The sequence below is a fragment of the Triticum aestivum genome, chromosome 2A (assembly GCF_018294505.1).
Source record: "Triticum aestivum cultivar Chinese Spring chromosome 2A, IWGSC CS RefSeq v2.1, whole genome shotgun sequence".
Taxonomy (NCBI): domain Eukaryota; kingdom Viridiplantae; phylum Streptophyta; class Magnoliopsida; order Poales; family Poaceae; genus Triticum; species Triticum aestivum.
In genome coordinates this window covers 743,477,195-743,491,255 of record NC_057797.1, presented here as the reverse complement: position 1 = coordinate 743,491,255, position 14,061 = coordinate 743,477,195, and the positions used below count along the sequence as shown (strand labels likewise).

At 42.2% G+C, this 14,061-nt stretch overlaps 3 protein-coding genes across 3 annotated transcripts; 2 read left to right on the top strand and 1 right to left on the bottom strand.

Annotated features, from left to right (window-relative positions):
* Positions 1-3,189: 3,189 nt before the first annotated feature.
* Positions 3,190-5,067, top strand: LOC123191967 (uncharacterized). Its single transcript, XM_044604484.1, has 2 exons — positions 3,190-3,201; positions 3,708-5,067. Exons 1-2 carry the CDS (start codon positions 3,190-3,192, stop codon positions 4,092-4,094), a joined length of 399 nt encoding a protein of 132 aa, XP_044460419.1. The 3' UTR covers positions 4,095-5,067.
* A 20-nt stretch (positions 5,068-5,087) lies between these two features.
* LOC123191966 (receptor-like protein 13) lies at positions 5,088-8,641 on the top strand. Its single transcript, XM_044604483.1, has 5 exons — positions 5,088-5,463; positions 5,559-5,705; positions 5,799-6,020; positions 6,114-6,329; positions 6,419-8,641. The coding sequence occupies exons 1-5, from the start codon at positions 5,088-5,090 to the stop codon at positions 8,476-8,478; spliced, it is 3,021 nt and encodes a 1,006-aa protein (XP_044460418.1). The 3' UTR covers positions 8,479-8,641.
* A 336-nt stretch (positions 8,642-8,977) lies between these two features.
* On the bottom strand, positions 8,978-13,839 carry LOC123190791 (BRAP2 RING ZnF UBP domain-containing protein 1). The gene is made up of 12 exons (XM_044603516.1): positions 13,418-13,839; positions 13,224-13,339; positions 13,035-13,143; positions 12,803-12,917; positions 12,126-12,223; positions 11,299-11,414; positions 10,419-10,665; positions 10,273-10,326; positions 9,970-10,113; positions 9,813-9,877; positions 9,519-9,573; positions 8,978-9,415 (listed from the first exon to the last, which is right to left on the bottom strand). Exons 1-12 carry the CDS (start codon positions 13,823-13,825, stop codon positions 9,260-9,262), a joined length of 1,683 nt encoding a protein of 560 aa, XP_044459451.1. The 5' UTR covers positions 13,826-13,839; the 3' UTR covers positions 8,978-9,259.
* Between the last annotated feature and the right edge of the window lie 222 nt (positions 13,840-14,061).

Sequence of the window (14,061 nt, the reverse complement as noted above, 5' to 3'; positions counted from 1 at the left end):
ATCTACAGGCGACGGATGGGTGACAGCGAAGAAGAAACCCTAGATTGCCTTGGCCGGGCTATTGTCGTTTTTAAAGTACGTGTTGTGAAAACATACATGTCGACAAAAATCGCCAAAAACTTCATGTGCAGAATTTACATGACTTCCGTTAGTTGAAAATTGTATGTAGATGAAAAATAATATAAGTAATGTTTCATTTTATTTGAATCTTTTTTATCAATGTTTGGATGGCTTGGAAAATAACTTGGAATGATGGTTTTAATAACGAGATATCAATATAAATAATTCTACCATGTGTTTTAGTTTTTGTACTATTTTTATGTTACCATTTCTTTAGATATTTTGAAAACTTCCTAGGAAAAAAATCATTGATTTCATTGCTATGTCATGGGTATACATTTGACAAACAAGAGTAAGAGAGGAGTGAAAGATCCACCTCTCATCCTTGAACTTGTAATTCTAACTCACTTTCCAGCTTAAGACGCAACTTTCGGCTTCTGAAAAATTGTTTAAGACACAAAACTTCCACCCATTAGAGTGGTGATTCAGCCAGAGTGTGTGAGCATAGTTAGCAAGGGTTTCTCAAATGGCACACTAGCTAACAACACACCACTTATATCATCCAAATAAACACGGTTAATGATATATGTAAGCTCAATAATTCTTCACATGATTTGTCTCTCCAAAACACAAAGCTCTCTCAATTTGCCATATGTGTATCTTTTTTTGCAAAAGTAATCAGATCTATTATAAAAGTTCATTGGAAGTACAAAGCATCTCAAACATAATAAAAATTACATCGAGATCTCGAGACCACTAAACGACCACTACTACCTCCAGAACAAGCAGCCGACGCGTTCCTCGTTTGTTGATACCTTGTCTTATGAACATGACTGACATGATATGTTTGTTCGACTATAAATCCTCTAGACTGTCACTAACAAGTTTTTTATTGCATCCAATGCTTATAGCAAGCAAAATGGTGTGTCGCCGCACTTTATCTCAAGACATCTCCAACATCGACCTCTCTGTGTTGATTCTCACTCTACAAATGCAATAATTAAGATGAGGGATGGAACATGGGAGGGCACATGGCACCCAACAGATATTAACCACAAGCAGCAACGAACGCAATCGATCCCTCTTCCAGCATGACACCATGGCTGAAGAACCTGATCACTATCATACTCCTCATATGAAGTTTCTTCATCCGCCCCTCATTCGAAGGTTGTACCAGCCATTGATGCATACGCCGCTTTGTGAGCTTACACCACGTATGTTGGGGTGTCGTCACCCCTTCCAGCAAATTTCTTTTGCCAGCATCCTTTTGCAAACTTTTCCATGGATGAGAAATCACACATATTACAAATCAGCTCCATAGGAGCTTATGTTAAAATATTTTTTCAAAGCAAGTTTTGGTGCGGGTTTTCCACATTGACCAGGAAAGCCACAACATGAAAGATCACCTCCACAAGGATATATTTCTTGCAGCCCACCAAAAAATTGGGTAAAGAAATGGGTCTATAATACACCCCCATGGTAGTGCATTAAGAACTTTTCATACCGGCGGAGTATTCACAGGGGGGGTACTGCCAACCTTGTACGCTCATTCAGATGCATCTCGATTCACATTTCTATATGATAATATGCACGACCGATTCTCGTATCTGTTGATACGAGAGATTCTTTCAAAAGATAACCCTAACCCCTGGGTGGGCGAAAGATGGATTGTTTTCAGCAAACTAGCAATATGTGGAGATGGCTGATCTGTCCCACCTTAATTGATAGCGATATAGCCACTCTCATTTCAATGCGGCACATTGATACCATCATTTCAATCTTCTACCATCCGTGCTAAATATCATCTCTACTTACTTAAAAAGAATGTAAGGTTCCCGTTTCACCTTTCTTTCCACCACCCCTTCGTCCAACCTTCCCCGTGTAATAATCAAACATCTTAATTTACTTACCTTCTGAACCAATTTCACTCTAATTTACTTACCAATCTTGTGATCAAAATATAAGGTAAATCACGGCAGAATTGGATGAACATTTATTAACACAATCGTATACTATGGGCAGGTAAATCACTTCTGATCAAAATATAAGGTAAATCACGGAAAAATTGATGACCATTTATTTACACAAATCATATATTATGGGCATCACAAGCTAACGTACTAACTTCTAGAATATTTATATCGCGTTGCAACACACGGGCATTGTTCTAGTGAAATTAAGTAGCTAAGGTCTAGTGGACCTATTTAAACAAGGATATGTTGATCCTTCTCTGTCGACTTTTCCATTATCAACCCCAAAAATTATATATCAGTCTGCACATAAGCATAGTCTTACAAACCGGATTGATGACCGAACTGGTGAGCCTGTCGGTCCAGGTTTTCACCAGTCAAACCACTCGTTCACTTGTTCGTTTGCCGGGTTTTTATTAGGCTATAAAAAATCTGTTTTGTAGGCTAATATAGTAATGCGACAAGGTCAAATAAGATAAGTTCCTTAGTTTTGACACATAATTGATCGAAGCCAAGCGGTTCTTGCGCCAAGCGAAGGCTTCACATGTTCCCCTAACAACCATGATTTGATTCCTAGTTTGTTTTCCACTTTCAAACTAACAATGTGCCTGTCACTGGTTCAATTGGTTCTGATTTTTCTCTTAGTTTGTACAAAAACCAACCAGTTCTCTCCGGTCTGTTTGCAACACGGTATTTAGAGTCTAAAAATCACATGTGTTGGTTTTGGGTTCCATGCATGGGTTTGGCCCTCGTTGGAGGTGCCCCGCGTAACTAGCCTAATTCGTCTCTACGTGGGCAGTCTGGACTCGGTGTCATCGACGTTGATATCTGACTTCGTTAGGCACAACACGACAACATGTGTTTCACGGGCACGGTCCCAATTGCCTTATGAGATCGACGTTTGTACTTTGCAGGTGTGTGCAGCTATGCATTGATGGATCAACATGTGGTGGCATCGCAGGGCGATTTCTGTTAGGTAGTGCTCTTTGAGTGTTGGGTTCTATGGAGGAAACTCTATGTCCGACCTTCCATGGTAGAACCTGGGAATGGTGGACTTCACGCGATATTCTCTTGTCGAAGACATTGCCTCGAGTTTTCTCAGACTTCTCTTCGGGGTGAAACCCATTATCTGATCTCATCTCAGTGGTTGTATCCTGCAATGGCGCCGCTCGTAGGTCGTTCTCTTCCTTGATGTGTCACTTGTTTGAAATGGACCACCAGTCTTGTTACTCTAGAGTTGCAACCATTCCTGGTTGATGATGTGAGATAGAGGGCACATGTTTCCTCTCTTCGAGTATTTAACCAAAAACTACCATAATTCGTGGATCCGTGCCTACAAACTACCACTTTACGAATTTGTGCCAAAAACTACCATTTTTTTTGCTAATCCTTTGCTAAAAACTACCAAGTATGAAAAATGGTCGATTAAACCTGATTATGACAAGCTAGGCCCACCAGTCCGGGCTAAAATAGTCAACACCGTTACTTTGACCGTCAACCTAAGGGGCCCACACGTCAGTTCCATCTCCTACGACTCCTACCTCTGAAATTCCCCATCAAGCACAAGCCTGGGCACGGCTGCGGCCATGGCGGGCAGCAGCCAGCCAGCCAGCCCTGCAGCGCGTAGACTAGCTTGCGCGGCGGTGGCCATGGCCAGCTCAACTCCTAGGACACTAGAGCCTCGCCGGCGAGCTCTTATTCCTCCGCCGTCGCGGCAGGAGCTCCGCCCGCACGAGCCCGCCGCCCAGCCCTTTCCACGCCTCTTCTTCCTCCGCCGTCGCGGCAGGAACTCCGCCGGCACTCGCCGCGCTGGCCGAGCCGGCGAACGCGCTGTCGTTGCCCACCTGGGCCGTCCACGCCTCTTCTTCCTCCCCCGTCGCGGTAGGAGCTCTGCCGGCGCTCGCCGCGCTCGCCGAGCCGGCGAACGCGCTGTCGCTGCCCACCTGGGCCGTCCACGTCTCCAGCGTCGCGGAGTGGTACGTACTAGTACATGCTTCTCTACCGCAGCCTACTCCTGTTGAATCTCCCAACGATTTCTGCTTCCTGCAAAGATCGAATCTCTGAGGAGGGGAATTGCAGAGGAAGGGGATAGAACTGACATGTGGGCCCCACATGTTAACGGTCAAAGTTAACGGTGCTGACTTTTTCAGTCCTGGCGGATGGGCCCAGTCTGTCATAAGCGCGTTTAAAATGGACAATCGGTCGATTTAGAGACATGGTAGTTTTTAGTCATAGATTAGCAAAAAAAATGATAGTTTTCGGCACAAATTCGTAAAGTGGTAGTTTGTGGGCACGGATCCACGAATTATGGTAGTTTTTGGTTAAATACTCCCCCTCTTCTCCTTTCTCTTATTTTTCCCCTTTCATTCTCTTCTTTCCCCTCTACCATGATCACTTGATTGATGCCATATTTTCTCATGTGCTATCTGCTAAAACAAATGAAGCCAGCAAATTGCTAGATATTTCAAAAAAAACATTAATCGCTTTCTTTTCCTTTTTGTAATACTTTGACTGTGTGCATTCCCGATGTCTTGACTAGCTTTTTATATTGTGTTGGTGTACATATCGAATGCATGTAGGGTATCTTCTTGATATTAATATATTCTCCTTATCGGAAAAAAGTATGTCTAGTCCTTTCATGAGCCTGGTATAGTACCCTTGGACCCCCATGTGGCGTCTTCAGAACTTGAAATGTCTAGCCGGCACTTACTGTCAAAAAAAAAAAGGAAACAATCTAGCCGGCACCTAATGCCGGCTGCAACTAATTGGCCAGCCACCTCGTCAAGAGTGCATCGAAATATATTTACAACAAGATTCCCTGTGGATGATGAATGATTGCCGATCGATGACTCGATCTATGTAAACTGACCGTCTGTGCCAAGCTGTACTCCTTGCCTCGTATTCCTGGCATGGTCTAGTTGTAAGAAGAAGCCAGCGAAAGATAAAAGCAAAGCCTGCAGAACTGTAAAACCACTCACCGTTTCTCTTCGAAAGTCTAGCTACCTACAGTAGTCCAACCTAAGTGTATAGGAGAAGGAAAAGCTTACCACTGCAGATATGGGTAGCTGCCTGCCATCATGTGGATCATTGTCTTTGATACTACTTGTGTTGTTGCAGCCCATGCTTCACTCGTCCTCTGGCTGCTTCGTGGAGGAGAGGGCTGCTCTACTTGACATCCGGTCTTCCCTGCCGAGAGCGCATTCCCTGATTGCGCTTGATTCATGGGGGGATGATGATGTTGATGACTGCTGCTCGTGGGAGCGCGTGAGATGCAACAATACAACACAGCGAGTGTCTCATCTCAACCTTTCTTTCATATTTCAAACTCATTTACACGATCATTGGTATTTAAACTTGACGGTGTTGTCTGCACTACATGAGCTTGAATACCTTGATCTATCAACCAACTATCCCTGTTCGCTAGCCATGGAAGGTACGTATGTACTCCAAATTCTCCATTTTTCTAGAACAATATATGTGTGCAATGACTTCTTATTCTCGTTGCTGTACGAACAAAAACACATGCAGGTTTAGTTGGACTAGCCAAACTTCGATATCTCGACCTCAGTTACAATGCATTGGGAGGGGAGCTCCCAGAATTTATTGGGCAAATTGTTTCACTGGAAGTTTTAGCTCTCGACACTAACTACATGACCGGAGGTCTTCCAAGCGCAGGTGCAGACCTGTGCTTAATTAGAGTAGAGTACTAAGGTAGACGTCAAAATTACATATTCATAAACTCGTCTCGCATGCCTACACACATTGCAGCTGTTGAGAATCTCAGAAACTTGCGACAACTGAAGATGTCTGTGAATAGATTGAACGGAAGCCTCCCAGCTTCGCTATTTGCACTTCCTCACCTAAAGTTCCTAGATCTCTACAATAACAGGTTCGATGGGCATATTCCAATAGACTCATCCATGGTACCAATTTCACTGGAAGTACTAGATCTCAGTTGTAATCGCCTCAACGGAACTCTCCCGGTTAGAGGTAAAAAAAATCTTACATTGGAAAAAGGGATTTCATGTTTCATACCTCGGTTTCTGCCACCTGTAATAATTATACAACTTGTATGCATTGCAGCTTTTAAACACATCAGGAGCTTGAATTTGGGTCACAACCAGTTGAGCGGATCTCTCCCTGTGTCATTATTTGCACTTCCTCAGCTGAATTACCTAGATCTCTCGCATAATTACTTTGAGGGACATTTTCCTACTAATGTGTCTTCAGAACCAGTTCAGCTTGAAGTCTTACATCTAGAGTCTAATATGTTGAGTGGAGCTCTTCCGACTGAACGAGGTACACAATGAGCATTTAATTCTGACCTAGATCAGTCAAAGTAATGTTGCCATTGTTTCTAATTGTTACATGATTTCATTATTTTGCAGAAACTAAAAATCTTCAAAACCTACGAGGGTTGTATTTGAGTTCCAACCAATTCAGCGGAAGCATTCCAACATCCTTGTTTTCGCTTCCACATATTGAACAGTTGAATCTCTCAAATAATTTGTTGGGAGGGTCAATCCTGATAAATCCTTCTTCCAATCTTTCATTGTCGCTTAAGAGTCTTCGTTTTTCTCAAAACAATTTGAGTGGTAGACTTTCTTTCATTTCACTTCAAAGCCTCACAAAACTAGAAGAGATAGACCTTTCAGGCAATGTTAACCTAGCTGTTGACATTAGTATTTCCGGATGGACACCTCCGTTCCAATTGAAACAACTGCTCCTCTCTGGTTGTGACCTTGACAAGAACATTATTGCGGAACCACATTTTTTACGCACACAGCGTCGTTTACAGGTGCTTCATTTGTCCAATAATAACTTGTCAGGTAGCATGCCAAATTGGTTGTTTACTAAGGAAGCAACGCTACTGGATCTAAATCTTGGGAATAACTCGCTAACTGGATCTCTGGACCCAGTATGGCATACCCAATCTTCACTTGGTGTTATCAAGATACACATGAACCATATCACAGGACAGCTGCCGGCCAACCTCAGCTCAATGTTTCCAGGCTTGACTGTTCTAGATTTTTCTAGTAATGACTTGTTTGGGCACATACCAACGTCAATATGTGAGATCAGCTCCATGCAACTTATAGACCTATCAAACAACAAACTTTCTGGGGAGGTTCCAGCTTGTGTTTTCAATTATCCCTGGCTAAACCTCTTGAAGGTCTCAAACAACAGGCTTGGTGGTCCGATTTTTGGTGGGATGAATAATCTGTCCAGTATATATGAATTGTGGTTGGATGGTAACAAATTTAAAGGAACATTGCCTCATGATCTGGCAGGACAGTCTATAAGAGTCATTGATTTGCATGACAACGAGCTGTCTGGGGAACTCAATACGTCATTTTGGAATCTGCCCTCTTTGTCAGCCCTGAATCTTGCTGGAAACCGTTTAACTGGCAAAATTGATCAACACATTTGTGGCTTCACAAGAATTCTCCTTCTAGATCTATCGCACAACAACCTTACAGGGTCTGTACCAAACAGTTGCTTCATTGTGCTGAATTTTCTTAACCTTACTGGGAACTCCTTATCTGGCGATATCTCTTTTCTCCTCTTCAACACATCAAGTCTGATTGCTTTGGATATCAGACACAATCAGTTCATGGGCAACCTTAATTGGGTAAGTTACCTAGAAAACATTAGGCTACTTTCGCTGGGCGGAAATAAGTTTGAAGGGCAGATCACTCCAACCTTGTGCAGACTCATGTACTTGAGGATACTTGATTTTTCACATAACAAGCTTTCAGGTTCTCTGCCAGCATGTATTGGTAATCTCTCTTTCAAAGGTGATAGGGACGATGCAATTTTTCAGTCAGTATATAAGGGTTATAAGTATGACTACTTCAGTGTCTATGACTTAAGAGGCTTCACCTTTGCTACCAAAGGAAATATCTACACGTACGGTCGCAATTTCTTCAATTCAATGGCTGGAATCGACTTATCTGCAAACATGTTGGGTGGAGAAATTCCTTGGGAGCTAGGGAATCTGAGGCATATCAAATCCCTTAATCTGTCCAGCAATTTCTTTGTTGGCCCGATCCCAACAACCTTTGGCGGCATGGAGGAGATAGAAAGCTTGGACCTCTCCCACAATGAGCTGAGTGGACCAATGCCTTGGCAGTTAACCCAGCTATCATCATTGGGGGCGTTCTCTGTGGCATACAACAACTTGTCAGGATGCATACCAAACTCTGGTCAGCTCAGCTCATTCAGCATGGACAGCTACCTACCCAACACCAACCTTCACAACATTACTCGGGGGGATACCTGTGCTGCTCCCGGTCCAGATCCTGCTGTGGGGAAAGATGTGGAAGAGACGCCCAGTGACCCAGTTCTATATGTGGTCACAGCTGCCGGCTTTGTGTTGGCATTTTGGGCCACTATTGGATTCTCGTTTTGCCATCCTTACGGAAGATCTGTAATGCTCAAGTTGTAGTGCTTGAGCCAAACATCCGCACTACAGTCATGTACTATAATCTTTAAATGTAAGATCCACAGAGCTTCCTTAAGTTTCTTTCTGGCTCTAATGTAACCTACTCTACTTTGTAACTGATTGTACTACTTCTTAAAGAGAATGTATCAGACCCTTTACATATGCAGCAAATAATGGAGGTTCATGCAGTCATGCTGGCAAAGTCGCCACTAATTCATTCTCTTGCTTGTTCTTGATGACCTTTCACCCTTTTCCAGAATCTGATCCTATGGCCAGTGGCACCAGCATACCTCCTTTGCAATCATCAGCCACTCCACTATTTTTAAACTTTTTGCTAAAAAATATTTTATCACTCTAATAGTCTGTAAAAAGGAATTTATCTAAAACATCGACATTTAGGTAGTTATAAAAGCAAAACATATTGGACAAAATGTCATTTATTGACAGTGCTTGAGCAATAACACATCCTTACGGAAGATCTGTAATGCTCGAGCTGTAGTGCTAGAACAATTAAAAATTGCAATTATGTAATGCAAAACAGTATTACAGTTATGTAGTGTGCATTCCTGAAATTACTTTCTGGGTATGTAACATAATTGTATTTTGTATCAGATTCTACTTTTTCTTGCTGAGAGTACCAGATGAACTTGATTAGCACAGTGAGAGAAACTACAATGAAAGAGTGACCTTGCGCTTCTCACACAAAGTCAGAAGTTAACATGCAGAATCTTAGCATATATAACAACTGGTGAAGATTCATGCATTCATACTAGCAAAGTCACCACTAATTCCTTCTCTTGCTTGTTCTTGACGACCTTTTACCCTTTCCAGAATCTGATTCCATGGCCAGTGGCACCAGCATACCTCCTTTGAGATCATCAGCATGTGAACTCTTCGCAATAGACTTTTGTAACTTAATGGAATATCTGAAGTCTTTTATCTGCATGGATTATATAGGACATGTTAACGAATGCCCCTAGTACTGAAACCCACCTCGAGATATTATAGCTTTTACACAAAACAGCAATGAAAAATATAGGCACCTGTTCTTCCAGGTCAAGAATCATATCATCCTTCAGCTTCAACTGTGCTCTCTCCCTGTGAATGCAGAATCATCAAAAAAGGATACAGGAAACTTGTGGCATTTTAGAATGGAATAGATATGAAAGGAGAATATTCAAACAACCTCTAAATAAGACTGAACATGACATGAAGTATATAGTTCAGCAAATCATTTCAAGTATCTATGTTCATAATGTGCCCCAAAAAATGCATTATTTGACTTCTTGAATGTTGCACGGCTACTACCATTTTCAGGTGGAAAGATCAAAACATACCTTTCCTCTATTCCTTTTACTGTCTGGCGCCATACATCCTGGCTCTTCGTGAGTTTTTCATTCATCTACAGGAGAAGGCATAGGACATCAGTACATCAATAGGCAAACTGGTTGTACATTATAACGGAAAAGGCAGCGTGATTTAAAATAAGCTCACTTCAGCAACTTTCTTTTTCTCCAACATTGTATTTTCAAGCTTAAGTTGCAGCTCTTGAAGCTTATCATTTATAGTTTTATCCACGGCAACAGAAATGTGGTGTTCCCTTTCTTTCTTAGCATCTGATAGAAGAGCTTCGTAATACTGTCAATATGAACAAACACAGGCATATAAATGGATCAGAACAGTACATAACTGTAACAAAATTTATCTCCAAGAAAAACTATATGAGAAGCTCTAGAACAATACAATGGATAGTGGTCATACAAAAAAAAAAGTACTACAAAGGAAAGAGCACTGCACCTCTCGCTGAGTTTCAAGTTGGCTTGCTAAAAGACGATTGTATTCATCCACAATCTGTTAAGAAGAGCAGGGCACATGATTTTGAGGAACAAGAATACCAAGAAGGTGTTACAGAGAATCAAAACAAAGAAACTTAAAACTCTTACTGTGTCCGCTTTGCTGCTAAACATAACTCCACCCATATCTGAGTCATCGTGCATGCAGTTCACACAGTTGTCCCCGGGATATTCACACTTTGAACTGAACTTAGCATGCTTTACATCGCTTTTTGAGTGATTGAGTCGATGGACATAACTGTCACCAACATAATCCCAAACACGCTGAGTTTCCAAATCGAGAGAATAGCAGTGCTGAGTGCCTTTCCAGTGCCTGATTGAATGCCCTTCTTTATACCTATAAACGGCAAATTAATAAAGTGAAGGTTGATTTGGGCATGTTGACGAAAGTAGAATTAATAATATATTTAACCTCTGACATAGTTTTTCTTTAAATAATCATGTTAAATGCTTTAAAATAGCACATAGCAGAGCGACTATGGGTTCTGAACATCTGATAAAAAAGGTCAAAAGGAAATAATTATTACTACTAAAAGACATGTATCAGGGAGTCTAGGAGAAATAAAAGCGATGATATAGTTAAGTTTCATGTTAAATGCTTTGAAATAGCACATAGCAGAGTGGCTATTAGTTCTGAACTTCTGATGAGAAAAGGTCAAAAGGAAATAACTATTGCTACATAAAAGACATGTATCAGGTAGTCTGGGAGAAATAGAAGTGACGTTTAGTAAAGTTCCAATGTAGGTTTCCTACTTTTACTACATATAAAAGCCACATATCAGGGAGTCTGGGAGTAGTAGAAGTGATGATATAGTTAAGCTCCAATGTAGGTTTCCTTTCTTCCTAACTTCTACTGAGTGCACCAGTACCGCATATTATGTAAAGGTGTAAAATGCTTAAGCATTCCTGCCATAGTAGGACGACTACGAGTTCTGGTACACTTTCAGTCACCCGGCGTTAGCATATATACCTTCCGCATCCAACAAAACCACATATCACACAGATCCACAGGTTTTCAGAGGTCTGGCAAACAGAACATGTAGGATTTGTAGGAGCTTCAGACAGCTTCTGACAGAACTGACAAACCTGAAATGGAAACAACAATAAATAAAGGCAAACTACGATGGAACCCAATACGCAGACAATTTAACGCTACACATGCATGTGGTTATAGTGTTGGAAACTTGAAATGAATGTTTGTGTCTGTAAAGCAGCATTTACTCGTTTGCAATTCTATGACCTAGTCAATTGAAGTGAAAGTCAATATGTATCTTGGATAATTAGATTCAAACAGCTGGCAACAACATTCAATACTTTATACCGGGTAAAAATATATTCATATGAGCACTAGACACAAGGTTTAATATTTAAGTCAATGTGTATCTTATTCTTAGATAATTAGATTCAAACAGTTGGTGTGAACATTCAATACTCTATACCGAGTGAAATTTATTCATATGAGCAACAGACACAAAGTTTAATATTTAACACTGCAAATACCCCTGAACCTGAGTAGGTTCCGAGTGTCCGAGAGTACAAATAAAGACCAATGTGTGATATCAGTCACCAGATAACTGCACATTCGGCATTGCTGTGGAATTCTTGTTACTTCACTAACCAGTCCTACTGAAGAATATTAGAAGTGAACACATGAGAAGATTTATATAAAACAAGTAATGGCAACCCAGTGTACTCTAAAGACAAAACAAGAAAAGATGACTTCCATCTGAAACAAAGTGAATCCTAGTTTCCCTGTTAGCACGCAATGAAACAGTGATTAAGAAGATCCTTCCTTACCGGACAAGATGAACTGACCCACATTGAAACACATGAACACTGGAAAGAATGGTCACAATTAGTAGCCCCAATTCCGCTGATGTCTTGATCCAACCTTTCTGGATCACACATAAAAGATAGTTAAGGAACAGACTGGTCATGTAATTACATAACTAAAGTGACGAGCAAAAAAATCTAAAATTGAAGTTGAGGAAATAGAATATTGGTAGGTCAAAGTAAATGGTTTCCGAACTGTAACCAGAAAACAAGTGGGTGTATCTGTGGATGGTTATACTTAAACAACAGATATGCATGCATAAACCGTTATATTTTACCCCACAGACACAGTTCTGCAATTTGATAGAAACTACATGGGAGAAGTCCAAGTAGCTTAAAAGGTTGCCTCCAGAAGCTGTCTGTAATAGAGCGACAACATGAAAATTGATTTGCCTAATATTGTGGGCTGCCCTTAAAATAAGGTAATCTGGATTTTGTGAGGGTAAAAACTCCACAGAGATGTAAATTTGATGTTTGCAGATGGTGTTTCTGACAAATAAAAGTGCCTAATCTTTTTATTAGATTATTACAACTGGGGTTTTCTCCAGTAATGCGGCCATAATCAGAAGTACACTTTGCATGTAGTTCATATCCAGTGTTAACACAATACTAGCTTCTATGTATGCCTAAAAGGAGCTCACCTATGCAAACAGGACAAGTCGGAAGCTCGGTAGATCCAACCGGTGGGATGACGGCCAACTCAGTGGATGATGTGTATTGCACAGCAACTATAAACAGAACATGGCACACCTCTACCTGCGCGATGGAACAGCAAGCACATTTTCAAAATTTAGCAGTAGTAGTGCACAAGATCAATAAACCAACTACACAAGATCAATAAACCAACCAAGACCAAGTTAACAATCTCACAACCTCTGAGGACGAGAACCTCCAGCCATTAAGGTCCAGGTAGAATCCATCGGCACTCTTCTGATCCTCAAACTCCACAAGCACGCTGTACCGGTCCTCTACCCCATCGTCACTATGATCATGGCGTCGCATACAAAGTGTCATGTGACCATAATCAAATGTAATCAACTCTAAATGCGTCTGGAAATTCACCTGATGACACGGATCTCAGAGGCGTGCTCGACGTAGGGGCCGCAGAAGCGGACGAAGTCGTCTGGCGTGAGGCGGGTTGGGACGGCGAGCACCAGGAGGCGCGTGCCGCGCCATGACTGCCGAGTGAGGGGAGACAGGGCGTGAGCACGCGCCAAAACGAACAAATTAGTAAGAAATCAAGGCGGGGTCGTTACCGGGAGCAGAGAGTCGCAGGGGAGCGATGCGGCGGCGGGGCCGGAGGAGGAGGAAGAGGGGGTGGCGGTGGCGGCGACGGCGGAGGCGTAGGAGGAAGAGGAGCGGTAGAGGTGGAGGATGCCGCGGGTGTGGTGGATCCTAGGGTTCCGTGCGGGCGCGGCGGAGGTCACGCCGGGCAGCTCGAGAGGAGTTGTGGCGGATGTGGCGGAGGGGAGAGGGTTGCTGGAGCGCGGGGAGATGGGATTGGATGCGGCTGTGCCACCGGCGGCGGAGCTGCTGGTCCCGACATCGTCGACGGCGGCGACGGTGAGGGCGGCGAGGGCGTCGGGCAACTCGACGGACTGGATCCGAAGGCTGAACATGTTTTGGTTTGCTTGGAGTTTCGGTCGTGTCAGGGGTATTTTCATCTGAAAATAATAATCCGGTCTGGGTTTCTTAATCCGATTTGTTATTTATAAGCTGTCTAACGAAATGTTATTTCTAATAAATTAACCAAGTTGCACTGATGCCTAAAATCTTCAACAATTTTGGGCACAATTTTTATGAGAAGCGCGTCCATTGAGGCATACCATGGAAACAGGACTCCAAGTCTCCAACGTTGAGACGCTTCTAGATAGGCTCGGGAATAGAGTAGAAGTAGTAG

What these genes read in the sequence shown, in the direction of transcription:
- LOC123191966 (XM_044604483.1), top strand. Translation starts at nt 5,088, where the DNA reads ATGGGTAGCTGCCTGCCATCATGTGGATCATTGTCTTTGATACTACTT. An exon ending in CTGTTCGCTAGCCATGGAAG is followed by an intron (nt 5,464 to 5,558) that starts GTACGTATGTAC and finishes AAACACATGCAG; the next exon opens with GTTTAGTTGGACTAGCCAAA. An exon ending in CGGAACTCTCCCGGTTAGAG is followed by an intron (nt 6,021 to 6,113) that starts GTAAAAAAAATC and finishes TATGCATTGCAG; the next exon opens with CTTTTAAACACATCAGGAGC.
- LOC123190791 (XM_044603516.1), bottom strand. Translation starts at nt 13,825, where the DNA reads ATGAAAATACCCCTGACACGACCGAAACTCCAAGCAAACCAAAACATG. An exon ending in GGGTCAGTTCATCTTGTCCG is followed by an intron (nt 11,415 to 12,125) that starts GTAAGGAAGGAT and finishes TTTCCATTTCAG; the next exon opens with GTTTGTCAGTTCTGTCAGAA. An exon ending in GTAAAAGGAATAGAGGAAAG is followed by an intron (nt 9,574 to 9,812) that starts GTATGTTTTGAT and finishes CTGCATTCACAG; the next exon opens with GGAGAGAGCACAGTTGAAGC.